Raw genomic sequence first — 19,444 nt, forward strand, 5'->3', positions numbered from 1 at the left:
CTGAACCTGCCCAAAACATGGGGGCATCACCAACCTGGCCAGCTGCCCTGGGGCACTGCACAGCAGGAGAAAGCTCTTCCCTCTGTCCCAGAAGGGAGGGCAAAGATGGCCCAAGCCAAGCCAGACCTCCCACTGCTACAGCGGAGGACTCTCCAAAATACTGCCTGAGGGACCATCAGGAATTAAAGTCACCCATACACAGCACCACGTGTGTCCCACGCCTGTGGCAGTGCAGAGACAGCCTGCCAGGCCAAACAGCAGCAATGTCAGTGTGTGGGACCAGACTTTCCCTCCCCAGAAGCCTGCCCAGGTCTCTGCTTCAGCCTGGCAGTGACTTGCAGGGAAAGAACTCTCCCACGCCACCTCCATCCAACAGTCAACCTACCCCATTGGTGCTGCCCTTGCGGTTGATGTCCTGCAGCACAGCCTTATCCAGGCCCAGCTTGAGGCTGGCCTTGTCAAACATCTCCCTCTCATAGGAGTTCCTGGTGATGAGGCGATAGACTTTCACTGCCTTGCTCTGCCCGATCCGGTGGCAGCGAGCTTGAGCCTGGGAGGGCAGGAGGCACAATGTCAAGCACAGTGAGCTCAGCAGCATGGGGACCACATGGCTTGGGGCACCCTGCACCAGTACCCACCGCTCACCCACCTGAGCACAGTCGGGTCCAATCCACTAAAGCACCCTTACCCAATGCCTATGGCCAACCTGTCAGGCTCCTGGAGCAGGAATCAGAGATCCCTGCACCCTTAGGAAAGGACACAGGGCTCAGGCTGGAGCTTCAGCTCTCTGCAGACGCAGGGCACCCAACACTTCATCTCCTCCAACACCAGGTATGGTCGAAGCGTCGTCTGGTCTGTGGCCCACCCATGTTTTTAAGCCACACCGTGATCTCCCCATGACATGTCCTCTCCCTGCCCCGCAGCCCATGCCACCACAGCCGGATGCTGCTGCCCTTCCCTCCCCATGGCAACAACTGATAGGAGCTGTGCTGCAGGATCTCCTGGCAGCCTGTCCCGGTACCTGTAGGTCGTTCTGTGGGTTCCAGTCCGAATCGAAGATGATGCAGGTGTCGGCAGCAGTGAGGTTGATGCCCAGCCCACCCGCCCGCGTGCACAGGAGAAAGACGAAGCGGTCGGAGTCGGGCTTGCAGAAGCGGTCGATGGCAGCTTGGCGCAGGTTCCCGCGCACCCGCCCGTCGATGCGCTCATAGGTGTACCTGCTCCAGGCGAGGAGAGAGCAGGGTCACAGCAGGGCCTCAACGTGGCTTACAAACCCCTTCCCGCTCCTTCCCCCGGGCTCTGTGTGGGCACGCAGGCAGCTGGGACTTACTGGCAGGACCTGTGCACAAGTGGAAGTTCAGGCCCCATCAGCCTGTGTGCACTGTAGTTGTTCCCTGGAGTTGTTCCTCTTATAAAAGCAAAATCATCAGAACCCCACACACAGTGCATGGATATGGGGCTCATGAGAGCCAGGACCAAGGGAAGGTCCTATTTCTGTTTGGTCACTCCTAGGAGTAGCCCTGGGCAACACAGAATGGACGGGTCAGAGCTCTGGGGCCTCTGCACCCATCAGCAGTAGCCTGTAACCTGGATCTTTAGTATGTGGGCACAGAATGGCCAAATCCCCACCCTGGGCTGTTGCCACTTTTGTCTCTACAGTGCAGGATGGAAGTGATGTGGAGGAGCTGTGGTGAACGCTGAAGCCTGTACTAACCGCCTCTGAATGAGATAGTCTTCCAGGATGTCGAGGCAGCGCACCATCTGGGAGAAGATGAGCACCTTGTGTCCACCAGCGATCAGCTTGGGAAGCAGCTTATCAATGAGCACCAGCTTCCCGGCCGCCTGGATCATGGCCTGCAGCTGGAAGTCTGGTGCCTCTGGGCTGTGTGTTTTACGGAAGTCTTCCAGGATCTTCTCCTCCGCCCCTGACAGGTAAGAAGAGATGAGAGCTCTTGGTGAGGCACTGCAGCTACCCCCAGCCTCCTGTCCAGGGCAATAGCAAGCCACCATGTGAGGAACAGGATCCATGCAGTCAATCAGATCCACGGAGGTTGGCTAGAGACCTCTAAGAAGCCCCTCCACTCCTGTTACTCTACTCTTTCTTCAGGGCTTAGTAGAACAAGCCAGGCTGGGATGTTGGAGAGGATCTCACATCAGAACACCCCCAAACACAGCAAGCCTCTAAGACCCTAATGTGTTCCTCAGTACTTGTGGGGAGCTGGGCTGCCTGTTGGGGCACAATAAGGCAGCACTGCATCCTGTGCGGGGCCTGGATGTACAACCACACCAGCAGCAGATGGCACGAGGGCCTGAGCTGGCTCCCAAGCTGGGTAAGCTCCGCAAGTAGTGACTAGTAAATGCTGCAGTAATATCTGTCCCACTCACACCTCCTGTGCACAGCCCTTACCGTTGATGAGATACGGGTGATTGCAGCACTTCCGCAGCTCCATCATGGTGTTGATGAGGTTGGGCATATTGTGCTGGTTGGCACCCTTGGAGAGGAAGGAGAAGTTCTTCTCCAGGATGGCCCGGTAGTATTTCTTCTGAATATTGGTCAGCTCTACCTCAATGATGGTCTCTTGTTTGGGTGCCAGATTCTTCTCTACATCATCCTTCAGCCGTCGCAGCATCATGGGCTTCAGAATGGACTGCAGCTTCTTCACCTGCCAGAGCAAGCACAGAGATTCACTACCCTCCCTGCATGGCAAGCACATGGTGACAACAGCGGAGGGGCCTGCAGTGCTAGAGCCTCCCCAGCCTGGAAACCCACTACAAATAACCCTGAAGCAGCTGCTCTGCTGCCAGTACAACTTCAAGATCCAGCTTCCTTGGGCTGGGCATGTGAGTGACCAGCCCTGGGCCATGAACTCCACATGCTTCTGCTGCTGGCAGCCTGGGGTAAATGTGCCTGCTGCAGGAGGAGAGCTGAGTTTTCACAGCAGCTGAGACGATGGTTGCTCCATTTGCCTGCTCCCTCAGCATGACGATCTCTGAGCTGGGCAGCAACACAGGCCGGGGCACTGAGCTGCTTTCCATGAACCCATGCTCAAGGGGAACTTTGGAGGATGGGTCACCAGGGGAACCTGACACATGGACTTAATGTATCTTCCCACTCCCCCTACACTTCTGTTGGTGTCAGGGACAGATCAGGTAGGAAAACCAGGTAACCTCTGCTGCCCAGGCATGCAAGGGCACTAGGGAGCCAGGCGGGGAGCAGACCACTGCCTTGGCACAGGATGGTCTCCTCTCTCCAAAGCAGCACTGGTGTTTCTGTCACAGCTTTGCTTCTCCCAGCATGCAGTCCTATTCACTTCCATGACGCACATGTCTGACAGTGTGCCTGGTTTGGTGACCCTGTGTCCCAGTGGCCTGTGCTAACAGTCACCAGCATCACTCTTCTAGGTACCTGCTCCTCCGTCTTCAGGTCTCCAAACTCCTCCAGGAAGGCTGTCTCTGAGGGAAACTGCTGTGGCTCCAGGAAATTCAGGAGGCTGAAGAGCTCCTCCACTGAGTTCTGCAGCGGGGTCCCTGTCAGCAACACCTTGTGCTCCTGGGTATACACAGAAAATAGGTTGAGAGCTCGGACCTACTGGCTGGGTCTAAGGGGTCCCAGAGCACAATGCTCAATGTCTTCCTGCCTCAGGAGCACTCTGGCTTGCTTGGGGGCACACACGCTCCCTGGAAGGCTCCCTGGCCATGATGCCAGCCTTGATCCAGCCATTGCCATGTGTTGTGGCTCCCAAGACACTCCGTGGAAATGCACCAGCCCAGCTCTGTGCAGCAACAACAACCAAACCCAAGAATCCCACATTGCTCCCAGCATAAACCAGTGCTCCCTGCCACAAGTGGCTGTGCTGGCACTGATGGGGACACAGGCAGAGCCCAAGCCTCTGTGGACATCCCTCTTCAGAGCTCATGTAAAACAAAAGGGAACACGGCACAAGGCACAACATGACCAGAGGATGCTGTGCATGGCTGGTCAGCCACTGCCTCCACGTACTGCAGCAGCCTAAGCTGCACTGCAAGGCCAGGCAGTGCTCTGCCAGGCAGTGCACACAGATGGGAAGGCATGGGGGGAATTGGCCTGCTCTGGGTTAACATTCCTCTTCAGCAGAAAGGAGACTGTGATGGCTGCAGGGCACCAGGGCCCCATCCATCAAAGGGCCCCCCTATCACTGGCACTGCTTCAGTGGCCTGGTGGGTGCTGGATGGTTTTCCCTCTGACAGGGAGCTCTCAGCCATGGCACTGGCAATGGCAGCTGACTGCTAGGCACGGCCACTTCTGGCCCCCCCTGCTCCCATGTGAACCTGGGCAGGACATGCTCACCAGGGCCATGAGCTTCAGCCCCTCCAGGAGTTTGCAGTTCCTGTTCTTCAGGCGATGTGCCTCGTCGATGACCACGCAGCGCCACTGGATCTTCTTCAGCTCTGGACAGTCAGCAAGGATCATCTCAAAGGTGGTGATAACCACCTGGAACTTGAACATCCCAGGGAGAGGGTTACCCTATGGAGACATAAACCATATGCTGCACTTTACTCCTGCAGGGTGGCAGGACACTGTCAGACAGCCTGTATGACAGCATCAGTGTTAGCATCTGGCTCCTAGCTGGGATTTCCCCAGATTCATCTCTCTCAGGCAGCAGGCAGGTTCCTGCAAGCGTCCTCGTTGGTCATAGGCTGCATCTTTCCAAACTAGACACTGTTTCAGGGCAGCAAACAGGCCTGGACAAGAACTGCAGTGGGAGCTCTGCTGCATTTTCCCTTTTCTGCATGAATTTGGCCTGTTCTTCACTCATACACAGCGCACCCTGACCCCTTGACAGACAAGGGGTCTCAAAAGATCACCTGTCCCTCTCCAGATGAACCACAAGCTCCACATGCTTCCAGGTAAAGGCAGCCAGGGCTGGGGAATGCATCCTGGGCATGCTGTGTGCGCTAATCACCTGCGTGTCCCTGTACACCATCTCGTACTGCTGGATCATCTGCCGACTGATCTGGCTGCCGTGGTACACGATGGCGTTCATCTCCGTCCAGGTGCGGAACTCCCTCTCCCAGTTGGTGATGGTGGAGAGAGGAGCGATGATGAGGAAAGGGCCGTGGATGCCCATCAGGAATATCTCTGACAGGAAGGTGATTGACTGGATTGTCTTTCCCAGCCCCATCTCGTCAGCCAGGATGCAGTTCTTCCTGCAGAGATGGACAGGGGCAGGTGAATGTGGCTCTCAGAGGCAGGAGCCACCCTGTCTCCAAGTCTTTGATGGGATGTTGCCTACACCCACATCTCTATGACCCTACAGTGTGGAGGGTAGGGGCACATTGGTACAAGTGGCCCAAACTGGTCTGGGTAAGCCAGTCCATCCAACTTCTTGCAAGAAGATGGACTCAGTGTGAGAGATGCTGTCCTTTGGGTGCACACTACCCAGTAAAACATGCATCTGATGGCCTGCTGCAGCTGAGAACATGCATATTCCTGCACTCCTGCCATAGGAATGGGTCACTAGTAGCCTGGCCAATACCACACCTCAGGCGTATCTCAGATCCCTAGCTAAGACCTACTATCTCCAAGACTCATCAGCATTTACGAGGGAGAAACATTCCAGAAGACTCAGTTGCAAAGCTAAACCAAACAGATTTTCTGGCAGCTGCCTGCCAGCTCCAGCACTGGAAAATCCCAGTGGCTGCTCTGTCAGGGCCCTTTGTCAGCTCTGCTCCCCCAGCTCGTAACTGCACACACTGGGTCCCCACTGCCAGCAGGAGATCCCATGGGAGCACAGGGTGCCAGCCCCTCCTCACCTGTTATACCAGTTAAAGAGCAGCCAGTTCATTCCCTCCAGCTGATACTCCCGCAGCTGGTTGCTGTTCTTATACTCCCGGGACCTCTCCAGTTTCTGCCAGGACTCAGATGCTGGGCGCTCCTAGGAGGAGAGAGCAGGAGCAAGGTCCACGGAGAGGAAGAAGCTAACTCTCAGTGAGGACAGACCCTGCTTCTGGGGCTGCGTGTCAGGACCCCGCTTCAGAACAGTCATTGGCAGCTGATTCACAGCAAGGTCTTGGCCTCCAGATCCCACCCTCAGGTCCTGCTAACTAACCCATCCAGAGGGGAGGACATGGGGCTTGCACTGCAGCAGCAGGGACAGGAAGGTCAGCACTGCTGGACCTTGGCATGACACAGACAGTCCCTGCCTGCCCAGGGCAGCGAGCTGCCAGCCGGGTACGTTACCTCTGGGTACGTTACCATGTGCTTGATTTCTGGAGGGATTTGGAGGGCTTCAAACTCTTTAATCTTCCCTGGGTCGACATCCTCCTCCAGCTCCCAGGTGCTCTCCTCGTAGGGCAGGGAGCACCACTTCACCAGGTAATGAGTCACCTCCTGCAGCACAGAGACAGGCTCAGGGACAGGGCAGGGCTCACGGCTCAGCCCCAGCACGCAGGAGCCACAGGACAGTCAGTAGCCCCCAACCATCCCTGTGCCAAAGGGTCTTCTGGGGACAAGGCTCACTCTGTGCAAGGCTGGGAAGGCCTCAGGGTGCTCTGAGATGACACACACTGCACGTCGTGGGTCTGGGGCTCCTGCCAAGCCTCCCTCCCACCACAGGGCAAGAGATGCAGCCACTCACCTCCCCAGTGTCAGGGTCCTTCGTGTGAGCCACTTCCAGAATTCGATCTACCTCCACGTAGTCTGGGTTGAACAAATCTTCATCAGGCTGCAACAGCAAACAGTAAAAAGAGGGAAGTTCAAGGTGATTCCAGGGTTAAACAGATGGTGGGCAGGAGTAAACAGCTGCGGGGCATCTGTCCCCAGGATGCTGCTGGCTGTGTGCAGCACACCAAGTGCCCTGGACGCAGGTACGTGACATCTGTCTCTGGGCAGGGAGGATGCAGAAGGCAAAGCTCTTGCTTTAGAGCAGTAGCGAGCTCCATGCTGCCCTTGCTGGGAGGCAGGAATGTCCTCTCCAGCCCATCTGGCCCCAAGGTACAAAGCCCTGAGCTGCGTGCTCCAGCTCATGCGCAGCATCTAGAGAGCCACACTGCACCCGATGAACTCCACTCCTCTGCAAGGGATGACACCTTGTTCTCTGTCTCTGCCTCTCAGCAGTCACCAGCAGCAACTGCTCATCAGACAAGAGCGCATCCTCCTGCCAGGAACACCAAGGGAGGAGTGGGCTTCAGACTAGCAGTGGTCCTCAGAGAGACACACTGTCTAGGGCTTGGGATGGAGAAAAAACAGGCTTTGATGTTCACAGCTCACCAAGCCCCAGTTCATCACAGGAAATAGCATTTGCTCCTTGCTAAACTGTTAATGGTACAATGTGTTCCAACACTTGCTTTTTCTTTGCATCCTGGGAAAGACCCCAAACAGTCTTGGGAGTGAGAAATTTGACACACACCCCCAGCTTTCAACTGCATCCATAGAGAAATGTTCACAGCCTACTGGCCTGATTTACACTTGTAAGGGGCAGTTTGAGGGGATCCAACAACTATCTCTGGAGCCACAAGATAAATCACAGAACAACTTTCATATTAAACAAGATTAATCTGCTTATAGAGCAGAGCAGGCAGGAGCTGCCCTAAGCCCAAGTATTTACAGCTCCCTCTCTCCCATAGCACCTCTGCTCCACCACGAAAGCACCTCCAGCACTGCACACTGCCCTCGCTCCCACTGAGCAATACTTCCAGTGCTGGCAGTGCCTGGCAAGTGACAATTTGTCACCCTGCCCATACCTCTGTCAGTGACACCATGGGTGTTCAGAGTGCTGTCACGGCCCCTTGGCTCCAGCATCCCCACCCACTCACCCTCTTGTGCTGTGCCCTGGTTCAATCCAGCCTGGAAGCTCAAGGAGGTGCCATGCTGCTGCCTGTCAGCAAGGGGACACAGGCAGGGTTCTGGGCAGCCCCCAAGATCCCCCAGCTACTTCCAGCCCTGAATTTTGGGCCTGGAGCAGGTCTCACCAGGGCAGGAAGGTGCCAGAAGCATTGCTGAGCTCCTGGCCTGCTCAGGCTGGGTGTGCTGGGGTCGGACACAGCTCCTTGCTGTGCTCAGCTCTCACCTCTGTAAAAATATGCTTCATCTGAGCCTGCTTGTTGCGGAAGCGCTTTATCTTCTGGGAGATCCTGGGGTCCTTCTCCAGCTCCTCCAGAGTTGCCCATTTACAATGAAGGTAGGAGCTGCAGAGGGAGAAGAACAATATCAACAAAACATAATCAAAGAAGCCTTTGGGCCCAATCCCATCCACCACCCAGACCAACAGGGATCTCCCAGTGACCCAGAGAACACCAGCCTATGCCTCGTCATGTGAAACCCCAAACTGGAGGAAGCCACGGCCGAGGTCTAGGCCAAGACTGAGCACTGCAGCTGCAGCAGCTTTCCTGCTTCCCACTGCTGGGGCCTGCTCTGGAGGACACCAGCAGTGAGACAGGGATGCTGGGGGTGGGACAGAGGTGCATGCACAGGGCCCACTGCCACAGCACAGAGCACTACAATGATGCACGTACAAGTTCCTGTACTTGACGTAGAACTCCTCCATCTCAAATGCCAGTCCCCCAGGATGAGTCTGAAACAAAGGGAAAGACAGTTCGTAGTTAGTGACAGTCAGAACCTGGGCAGGAGCTGGGGAGCATCCTCAGTGGCCTGGGTGCAGACAGGCATCCCCTGCCCAGGCGCAGGCTCCAGGCAGGCTGAGCCCCACACATGGTGAGGACGGCCCACCCCTCCGTGTGCTGTCTGCCCCAGAGGCTCAGTGGCCCTGGGGAATGTGGTGTGAGACCACCCTGGAGCAAGGGGGACTCAAACACCTCCTGGTTATCAGCCCAGGCCTGACTCCTCTCCAGAGGCTTTCTGGTGCCCAGGGCAGGAAAGGCCCCACACTGATCCCCAACCCAGAAAGGTGCTAGTCTAGACATACCCCAGCATCACCCTGAGAAAGCAAGTGTAAGGAATGGCACAGCAGCACCTACTGCTGCTCCATCTCAGGTCCCTGCTGCACAAGGCAGCCAGGTCTCATGTCTCTTCTGTCCAGGAACCTCCAGCCCCACTGACATCTTTGCCACTCACCTCTTTCTGCACCATCCTCGAGGCAAGGATCTTCTCAATGATATTGGCATCATCCTCAGGAGGCTCCTGGGGACAGGAGAGCAGAGCTGTTTTCCCAGCTCACTGCATGGCCTTTGGTACCCTCCTCTTGCTCCTCTCCCAGCCCAGCAGGCAGAGCTGGGAGAGCTGTGCTTGGAGAACCCTTCCTGGGTGTGAGGATGCAGGTGATGCCAATCTGGCTACACTCACCCTCTGCCTGTGCTCCCTGGGGCACCAAGGCCACAGCACTGCCATGTTTAGCTGTGCAGGTTCTTCCAGAAGACCAGGGCAGCCTGAGAGGGTGGCAAGTCTCCCACAGAAGTCTGGGCCCCTCAGCTGTGTGGGTCCTGAGGGGTATTTCTGCCCTATTTGGGGAGCTCTGCCCCACACCAGGGTAAAACACAGCCAAGGGAAACAGGCAGAGATGCTCCCACTGCAGCCACTGTGCAGTGGCTGGTTCTTTACATGTGGGCATCCACCCTGGTGCTGCTGGGCTCCAGCCTGGTCCTGGCTACAAAGGGTCTGTGTGAAGACAGCCAGAGGCACAGTGCTGCCATAGCAGCCACCTGCAGCACCCCACGGCTGCGAGCTCCCACACTGACCTGCAGCCCACATGGCTTACACAGGTCCATGGCTCACAGCTGGCAGGCACTGCACCACCCCAGAGTGCTGCTGAGGAACGTGGCCAGGATTCAGGGGGAAAAGCTACAGGTCCAGGCCATGGGGAGAGCAGCCCTGAGGCCTCAGCACTCCCATCTTGCCCTGCTGGGTCAGTCCTGACCCTGGCAGCAGCCACAGCCAGGCCCAGCCAAGCCTGTTGGCAGGAGCCAGAGCAGCAACAGAGAACCTCACTGCCATCAGACACCAGCCTTAATAATTCAACTGGAGCAGGACAAATTGAGGTGGAAGTCCAGGACTAAGTCCATGTTGCAGCATGGCAGCACGGACACATGCCAAAGGCAACCCATTCCCACCTGTTCCTTTGGAAACCTCACTTGGAAAGATCACTGCCTGAAGCCCAGCTGGGACACGGCGCTGGGCAGCAGCACCGAAGGCACCTCCCCAAAGCCTTGTGAGGAGGGGACTAGAGAGGGACACGGGAACACTATGAAGACACTTAATGACCATTATTCCTATCTGGCAGCTTTGTTAGTGGCAAAAGAGAGGGAATGAGCTGTAGGATCCAACACGCAGACCAGCAGGATGGAGCTGCCAGCATCTACCAGGAACCAGTGCTGAACCAGTGGGGAGAGGAGGCCCAAACTGTAGTGACACTGTGGCTGGTCCCTGCCATGCTCCCCGCAGATCAGCCTGGCTGATGGTGTCAGTCTGAGCACCTCCACACTCTGAGGCACTGATGGAAAGCAGCAATGTGGGCTGAAAATGGTGATCTGGCACTGACAAAGCCCTCAGACGACAGACTAACCTCATGCACAGGAGCTACAGAGACAGGAGCCAAAGGTGGGCATGGCAGGTCTTCAGGGACAAGTCCAGCTACACGACATGTTGCAGAGGCCTTAGTCTCCAAGCAGGAGGGTCACAGATGGACCTGCGCACCTCCTGCCCACCCCTTGTGCACTCACAGTGCCGCAAAGCCAGCCTGCACCCTCTCAGACAGGCACACGCTCACCCCATCTTTGTGCTGGGATCCACCACTTCCTCAAACCTTGGCACTGACACCCTTGGAAGACCCTGCAGGAGGCCCCACCACCCAGCCCCACATGCAGCCCTACCTCTGCCTGCCACGCCAGAGTGGAGGCGGAGAGCGCAGAGGTTCGCCCAGCTCCCAGCACAGCTATTGTCTCGCCATCATCATCCACCACCTTGAAATCCAGGTCCTCGTTGTACTTTCTCCTCTTCACTTGTCGTCCTGAGCGGCGTTTCTGCGCGTGGGATGAAGAAGGCAGTCATGGGGGAGACAGGCAGACCAAGGACCTCTTCCTTGCTTGAGCAAGGAAGCCCCAAGCCTGCTGATCTCCAGCCCAGCCCCTGCCCCAGTGGGATGGAGGTGGTGGGAAGAACAGGCAGCCCTCGGAGGTAAACCCACCACTGTGGTGCTGAGGTCTCCATCAGTGCCTGACCCACACTGAGAGTCAAAGACCTGAGGCAGAGGAGCCTTGCAGAGACACATGCAGCTCCCCAGCCCTGTGGGGCTGACCTGCCTCCCCACACTGCGCTGGGAAAGGGGAGCTGTCAGGAGCCGTGGAGGAGCCAGCTGCGGGCTTTGGCCATACCTGGCTGTCGGCTGACTCTGCAGACTCCTCTGGGCTCTGCACGGATGGGCTCAGGAGATCCTGATCCAAATCCAAACTGTCCACCGGTATCTCATTTTTCCTCTTCCCTTTCTTCTTCTTTTCCACAGGCGTGTCCTTGCTGCCAAGACAGACCGACAGTTAGGTCCTTACCCTCAGCAAGGAACACTTAAGGGAAAGATTTCAAACAGCTTGTGCCTGTCCCTGGGCTGAGCAACATCCCCTTCCCCACTCACAGCCCTGCCACCCGTCCCCTCCACACCCCAGACCTGCACAGCAGCAGAGGAACGGCTGGTTTCAAAGTTGTATCAAGGTTTTACCCCCATGTCACGAGAAAATTGCCTGGGAGCAGCCAAACCCAAGCAGTTAAAACTCTGTTCCCTGGCCATGCAACTGCGCTTCAGCCCTGCAAATACACCATGAGCACTGCTTCCACCCGAGCAATAACTCCCAAGGTATTGATTCCTAAGTCACAATTAACAACTGCTTCATTCATGAGCCAGTAGTTAGCTATGATTAGAAATAATTTAGAAGAAATTATGTCACCATTATCTGCCACTTAGAGGACTCCCAGCAATCATTTCATCTGCATGGAGCACTCGCCCTGCCTGCTGCACACCTCTTCCACAGGTCCTGACCCCAGGACACACAGCACGCAGGGCAGGCCAAGGAGAGGCCAAGACTCTTCAGTCCTCTTCTCAATCTGGGGCCTCACAAGGGCTCATCCCCAAAAGGGCACCCTCCTGTCCTGTCTCTGTGCAGCCAGAGAGCTCGCCCTGGCCTCCCGACCAGCCTTCATCAGGAGCCCAAGCACCCCGCAATGTGGTGGTCCCAGGAAGCTCCTGTAAGCCCACAGCCCCATTTACAGCAGGCACAGAGACAAGGGACACCATCACCCACCTGCTCTTCTTGGCTCTTGCTCTGGGGCCAGGCTCAGAGCCGCTCTTCTTGTCTTTAGGTTCCTTGGGGGCTTTGGGTTCCCGAGGTTTCCGGGGCTTCTTGACCACCTCCCTCTGCTTGGGCTCCTTCGGCTTCTTGGGCTCTTTAGCCTTTTTAGGCTCTTTTGGTTCTTTAGGCTCTCTCCTCCTCTTTGGTTTCACCTCCACAGCTGCTTTTTCTCCCCCATCCTGCTCTCCCAGATCCTTTTTCTTCCGTTTCTTCTTCACCCCCATGCCCCCACCCCCAGTGTCCTGCATCCCATTCTGGGTGCTCGTCCGCTTCTGGGAAGCCCCATCGGGCTCCTCCTCTGGGCACTGGCACTGGCCTCCCGTGGCTGTGGCCGTCACCGTCACCTGGTGGTGGGACACGTCGTCCTGCTCCTCGCTGCTGGCAAAGGGGTCCTGTGCCTTGCACTCCCAGGCATCCGACATTGGGGAGCGGCTCAGCGCTTTTAGGCTTGGCGGCTGCAGAGGGAACAGAAAAGCAGCGTGTGAGGTGAATGCCACAGACAGAAACAGCTCTGGGGGGAACTGCAGCCCCAGTCAGGCTCCAGCCACCCAGTGCAGTGGCGAGTAGTGTCCCTCAGCATGGCTGAATGGCCACCATCTGCAGATGCAGCTCAAAGGGGAGGATCTCCCTTCCCTGCCTGACAGAGGTTGACAGGTTGGAGAGGCCTTTTGGTTCCTCACCAGCATACAAAGGTCCAGAGGAGAGGTGGCTGGCCCCTCCGCTATGCCCCCAGGCAGAGTCCTGCCTTGGGTTGCACACTCCACACCCCACTCTGCTGAGATCCAGAGCGACCCATGTGCCCAGGCCACCTTCCACCCGCTGCCCAGAGCCAGGGATTGTCCCAGCAGGACAAGGAGAGGGAATTAAGGATGCCTTGCAGCCTCCAGCAACAAGAAGCAGGCCCCCCAGCTCCATTTGGGGCAGAAGAGGGGGGTTAGATCAGCACTTTTCCCAGGAGCAGCTGGGTGCTGGGTGTCCCTCCAGCCCAGAAGAGCAGACGAGCTGCTCCTCCTGCTCCAGCTCTTTCTTCACTTCCTGCAAACGTTCCAGCACTGAACATTGAAAGGAATTCAGCTGCCTCCGTGGCGTGCTCTGTCCCAACCAGAAAACAGCATGAAAAGGCCCAGCTCTGCTCGAGCAGCAGTAAGAGTGTCTGTGATAAGGAGCCTGGGCTCATGAGCAGCAACTCTGGCTCCTTGGGAGCAGCCTGCGCTGGCAGGGGACAGCCCCAGGAAGGGAGCTGAGGGTGACAATTCATAATGGGAACCAGAAACACCCCTTGCAGCGGCCGCCAGAGGGGGAGAGAGCAAGAGATGCACAAAGGGCTGGTTAGAAGCACAGGGGAAACCTGTGTCTGACTCTGCTTCAATTGCTCTGCCAGCCAGTTCCCATGGCCAGCACGGGCAGCGCCTGGCCCTGCCTGCACCCTCAGCCAGCCCACTGCATCCTCTCCTCTCTGCCCGTGAGCAGGGGCCAGCACTGATCCCTCGTGGTGCTGCCCAGAGCCCGCTGGGGCAGCCTGAGCTGCAGCAGGACCGCAAACTCCCCAGCCTTCCTTCACAGGAGATGCCAAACTTCTCACCCACAACCACACCATTAACACCTTGTCAAGCCCAGCTCAGCCATGAGCAGAGGGAAGCTGTGGCCATGCCCAGCCTGGCTCACCACCACGAGGCTGACACATCAGCACCAGACCAAGCCCAGCAGTGACCAGGCTGGAAAGCTGGTCCCGCAGAGAGGTGCTTGGTGGCTGTCCCATGGGATGAGCCTCTGCCAGCCCCATCCCACCAGCCTGGAGGTGGCATCTTGGAGGGGAGCTGTGGGATGGGGCTGGTGAGTGGTCCAGGAGGCACTGGGCAGTGGCATGGCTGTAGGGATGGTGGCAGTGCTCACCCACAGCTGCCCTGGGCCAGGAGTGCTGGTTACTTCCCAAACCACTTCCCTGGTGCCGAGGTGTTGCCTCCAGCAGCAATGCCCTGTGGATCCCCAGCACCGTCTGTCTCTTATATACCCCAGAGCTGTGGAAAAGAAGGTAAATATTTACATCCTATGGGCTGAGGACTGGAGCCCATTCGGGGTGGTCTGGGCACAGGGCACGGTGTATGCTTTGATTTCTGATCTGGATTAGATGGAAGCATTAAATGAAACAGACTGCAAAGCAAAGAAGAGCCTCGTTGCCCCTGCAGCCACCTATGAGCAGGGCTGCTGGCATGTCTGGCACCAGCCACCTCAGTGCTCTGCCCCAGTCCCCGCTGCTGGTCTGCGCCAGAGACCTGGCACTGGGGAGAGCTGCCAACCCACCACCCTGACAGGCCATCAACACGCACCCAAGCAATTAAGAGGAACTCATTCTGGGTCAGGAGAAAATCAGCACTATAGATGCTGCCTCTGAGCCCACAGAATGAGCAACAGGATCAGTCCCAGCCTTTGCATTCCTCAGATCTTGCAAGCTGGGGATCAGCTGGAACAATTTACTGGATTAGCTACAAAGCTCATAGACTCCCAAGAGCCTGGATCTCCTTTTGGTTCTGTGCTGAACAGCAGCCAAGAGCAGATACCAGACAGAAAGCAAATCGTCAGCATCCTTGCCCAGCAGGAGGGTGAACTCCTTCCCAGCCACAGCTTGTAGCCCTGAGTCTTCCAGGCAGGCCACCAACGGGCAACAGGTATGGATACCACGACTCTGGTCCATCCAAGAGCAGGTGATGTTACCTGTCCTGAGGGAGAGGGGCTCCCAGCTTCCAGGACTGGGCTAGGATTGATGCTGAGCACCCGGAGCAGCTCTGATCCAACAGTCTGTGCCCGGGGGAGCTGAGCTGCCATGGCCACGCATGGGGATGTGAGTCCCCGTCACTGTGTGTATCAGCAATTCCCACCAAACCAGTGTGGAGCAAGGAGTGCCAAAACTGGCTCATGGTTTCCATTGCTGCGCACCAGCCAAGTGGTCCAAAGCTCCCCCTACCCCATGTGCTGCCTGCACCTAGCTCCAGCCCAGGCTATGGAGCCCAGGCAGGTCCCACTCACCATCATCACCACTGCATGACTGCCCAGCAGGACTCTCCCACTGCATGGGACAGGCTGATAAAGCTGTCAGGAGATCAGGGCTCAAACCGTGACCTACTGTGTGGGTTCTGCCTTCTCCTTGTGTTTTGCTGCTCAGGCAAATCGGAAAGGGCCTTTCTGTGACTGCTGATGAAGACATCCCAGCCTGCCACAAGCCCTGCTGCCACGGAACGTTACATGCTCTATACAACCAACCCTGAGCTGTCAGTACGTGTGTGAAAACACAAGCAATCCCTCCTGCATCCCCTCTGGGCTGACAGAGCCCCTCCAGCCTCTAGGTGAGCCCACTGTGGTAGAACAGACGTGTCCACCCCAGCACACCTCCAGGCAGCCCCCAGATCCAGCAGGGACCACACTGTGCCATGGGATGCCCTGTGGGCATCCAACACCATGGCCTGCTGTGTCCGGGAAGCAGTGTGGGGACCAGTCAGCAGCACCTGCAGCAGCCAGAAGCTTCTGGCATAGTCCCTACCATTAAAGGGCCACCAGACACCAGCCTGTGGGACCGAGCAGCTCAGGGTCAGTGCTTGCATAGGCAGCAGAAGCACAGAGGGGCAGGGAAACCAGGATCCTGCACACTGCCTGCAGGCAAGGTACTGCCAGCCCCAGAAGCCTTCTGCACCCAAAGCTGCTTGGTGTGTCTTGAGGAGAAAAATCTCCACATTATGCTCATACAAGTCCACAGCAAGTTCCTGCCATCCACACAGGACTGTGCTGCCGGGTATAAATCTGCAGTCAGAGCTCAGCGCCCTGCTGTAAGCCAGGGAATGGACTTTTCCTACTCTCCTTCATGAGGTTCAGTTTATCCTGGCTTCTCATCAACAGGAAAAGCCTGAGAAGGCAGTGCCAGTGTTATCTGTGCTCCTGTGTGGTTTCAAAACACAGTTGCAGCTTGCCTGCAGAAGCCTGGCCAGTTCTTTGTGGCAGGCAGGAGCACACTGTCCCCATGGAGCCACAGGGAACCACCACCTCTGCTTCCAAAGGGTGAGGAGCTGAAGCACCCAGTGGTGGTCAGCACTACAAGCTGGTAAGGTATGGGGAAACCCCATGGGTATTGTTTAAATCAGGCTGCTTTCCTAAAGCAGCTTCCTGTTCTCAAGGTGTACAGAGGAGCATTTCCATGTCACCTGCTCTGCCCCATTCACTGTTCTGCCATTCTCCATCACATCCTTCCCCTGCAGAGCTCTCCTGGCCCAGCTAAGGTACAGGTACCCTCTCCCTTCTGGCTGGCTGGGCCAGCTCTCAGACCATCTGCCTTATCCTCTGCTCCATGCCGCAGCAGGAGGGTTTCTGCTCTGTTCCTTCTCCCCTTCCAAGCCACCGAACACACCTCTGGGACAACCTGCAGGCAGATGCCAAACTCTGCCAGTGTTTTATAGTCTCCTTCAGGAGCAGGGACAGCCCTGAGTGAAGATAAACGCAAGGCTGGTTCCCCATATGCATTACTTGGCACATCTTAAGAGTTTTCTTAACTCTTCAGACTGTTTCCATTTCAGTATCCCAGATGATTACAGCAACCAGTTGGCGCCTTCTCCCTGTTCCACATGGTGAAAGCAGAGATGGTTTTCCTGCACTTTGCTTCCAATTCTTCAACCAGTCACTAAGTTACAGCCAACTCAGGACAATGCTTAACTTCTTCAAAAACAACTCAACAGTTGTTCGGGAGCCCATGAGCACTGCACCAGCCCAAACCCATCTCACCCCCATGGTCTGGCTATCTTTAAAACCTCTGGCAGATTGCAGGGACTAGCTTTGCTTTACAAACCCCACATGGCCTATTCATCAGTCTACTATTTTCATAAACAAAGTGTTTACTATAGTTCCTAATGATTTACACAATACCCAAGCAAACCTACTGGCCTTTAATGTCACATTTGCTACACCTCCCCTTCCATGGATGTGGCCCTAATGGGTGACAGCCCTCAATTCCCAACATCTCATCAGGCTCCTTTGCAATTCCCGAGGAAATACCATCAAAGCCTGGGGGCTTGTGTAACTTTGCACCAAAATGTCTTTATCAAACCCTTTAAGGGCAGCTCATGCCCCTGGCATTGGGGATGGCTCTGGGTTCAAAGCCTTCCAGACAGAGCTGTTCTGCTCCATTCCCACGAGCACTCACTTGACTTCTCAATCACTTCTTTACCCTGTGACTCCTCTAAAAGACTTTTTAGTCCTGAGATATTTGGGAAAAAAACATCATTATTAGACTCTGTGGCCTTAGCAAGTGGGTCCTAAAAATCTTTTCAGTCCTGCCTTGTTACAGGTGTAGTTTTAAATTCTCAGAATGTGTCCTTTTTCTTACTATAACTTTTTTAAACTGAATTTGACACTGAACAGCCTCTCCCCCATGTATTCTTACATGCCCATCTAACCACACAGGTTTGCTGCTTTTGGGGTATCTCAGAGAGCAGAGGGAAATAAAGACAACATCTTCCAGGTTTTGGAAGGTGATGCCCATCTCTAACCACCCCTCTGGTCCACACCCAAGCAGTCTCCATGCACCCAACATGCTTTTTACTCTTAAAGCTGTGCCTTTGCACTGTCTCTCAACTGGCATTTTTTTGGTGATGATTGTAAAGATTTCACATTTTCAGAAGACATTTTTATGTAATCTTTTTACATTTCTTTATTCCCAGAGGAATCTTCTATAAATTGCATTTCGTACAGGAAATCAAGTCCCTCAGCAACAGCTGCAGCACGAAGTCTTGTCCATACATCTAACTACTGTCAAAGAGAAGGTTGGGGGGGAAAAAGTGTTTAAAGCCTCCCCAGAGAGCTGTGAAGGCCAAGAGAGAGCACTTAGAATTGCATGACCCCATTAGAGGGCAAAGCCAAGGTTAGGGTGGGCCTTAATGATGTGTTTCCTTTACTTAAAATGGTTTCATTTCATTTATAGTCCCAATCTGACTCAACTTCCCTGTTTTTATCCAGGACTTAGGGGAAAAGCAGATACTGCGTCAGCACTGCTGGGTGTTAGAGCCTCCTCAACAGCCAGCATCATTCCCAGTCCCTACTCAAACCCTGCACTACCACATGAAGTTGGGGGTGGGAATGGGATGGAGCAACAGCCTCATGTCCACCCTGCTGCCCATCCTGTGCCCTTCCCTGAGCCCTCCAGGCTTTTCCCCCCAGAAGCATAGTGCTCCCAGCAGGGAAAAGCTCTGCCACAGCCTCATGTCTGAACAGCAGCTCTGTCCTACAAGGAAGCCACGACTGAGCCCTTCTCAGGCAAACAGCAAAGGCAGCTCCCTGATCACCAGGCTCAGACAACATCCACACGAGATGCTCTTGCCAAGCCACATGCCATCTGGCACTCAAGTACCATCCAACCCCGTTCACTGCAGGCTGAGCCAGGTCTTCCTGCAGCCCCCAGGAGAAGCTTGACACCTCCACAGAAGCCCTGGATTTGGGTCTAGAAGCATGGCTCAAACCCTGCAGAGATCAGTATTCATGGGGACCCTACTGCAGGGGTCACCACACGTTACCATGCTTTTGAGCCAGAGGCCGATGTCCGGGGGTGCCCAGCACAGCCCTGACTAAAGCCCCCAGCCAGGCTGCCACCAGCCCGAGATGGCACCATCACCCAGCTCTGCCCCTGAGGTGGTCACACTGGCAGCCACCAGCCCGGTCTATCTGCGCAGCCAGAGGCACAACCCCATGATGAGAGCAGAAAAGGCAGCTTGTTCCATACAGAACGCTCCAGCAGGCTGCTGAGCCACCCTCCCCAGCAGCTGCAGTCCCCACTGGTGGCGTGCACAGCATGGGCTGTTGTCTTCTAGTCGCTGGGTGTCCACACCCCTCGTTTCCAGCTCTTAATGCAATGCAGCAGAAGCTAAAAATACACAAGTGCCACCCTCCGACATGTCTCTGAGCAGGCTCCGCAGTCGCCATGGGATGTGCGTGATGGAGGTGGGGCCTGGCTCCCTTCCCGAGACACTCCACCAACAACCACAGCCGGGAAGCTCCATCCTGTGACCGAGCCAGCCGCGGCAGCGGGCACCATGTCTCCACCGCCCTGGCACAGGGCATGGCAGGGGCAGAGGGCAATGCTGCTGCTGACCAGGCTGTGCTCCCGCTCAGTCCTCTCTGGCAGGGCAGGAAGGGAGGTAGG

General features: G+C 56.1%; 1 protein-coding gene across 1 annotated transcript in view; it reads right to left on the reverse strand.

Moving 5' to 3' along the window:
* Positions 1–19,444, reverse strand: part of CHD6 (chromodomain helicase DNA binding protein 6) — a 43,863-nt gene that overhangs the window by 21,163 nt on the left and 3,256 nt on the right. The window contains exons 2-18 of the mRNA XM_010020467.1: positions 12,223–12,725; positions 11,305–11,443; positions 10,804–10,953; positions 9,053–9,118; positions 8,494–8,552; positions 8,049–8,166; positions 6,618–6,704; positions 6,236–6,370; positions 5,794–5,915; positions 4,944–5,187; positions 4,328–4,504; positions 3,407–3,550; positions 2,408–2,663; positions 1,715–1,925; positions 1,022–1,217; positions 386–550; positions 1–6 (exon numbers count right to left, since the gene is read on the reverse strand). The exon at positions 1–6 is cut by the window's left edge and continues 189 nt beyond it. Of these exons, the coding sequence (XP_010018769.1) occupies positions 1–6; positions 386–550; positions 1,022–1,217; positions 1,715–1,925; positions 2,408–2,663; positions 3,407–3,550; positions 4,328–4,504; positions 4,944–5,187; positions 5,794–5,915; positions 6,236–6,370; positions 6,618–6,704; positions 8,049–8,166; positions 8,494–8,552; positions 9,053–9,118; positions 10,804–10,953; positions 11,305–11,443; positions 12,223–12,725 (2,778 nt within the window). The remainder of the gene's footprint in view (positions 7–385; positions 551–1,021; positions 1,218–1,714; positions 1,926–2,407; positions 2,664–3,406; positions 3,551–4,327; positions 4,505–4,943; positions 5,188–5,793; positions 5,916–6,235; positions 6,371–6,617; positions 6,705–8,048; positions 8,167–8,493; positions 8,553–9,052; positions 9,119–10,803; positions 10,954–11,304; positions 11,444–12,222; positions 12,726–19,444) is intronic.

Source organism: Nestor notabilis, unplaced genomic scaffold (assembly GCF_000696875.1).
Source record: "Nestor notabilis isolate BGI_N333 unplaced genomic scaffold, ASM69687v1 scaffold17910, whole genome shotgun sequence".
Taxonomy (NCBI): Eukaryota; Metazoa; Chordata; class Aves; order Psittaciformes; family Psittacidae; genus Nestor; species Nestor notabilis.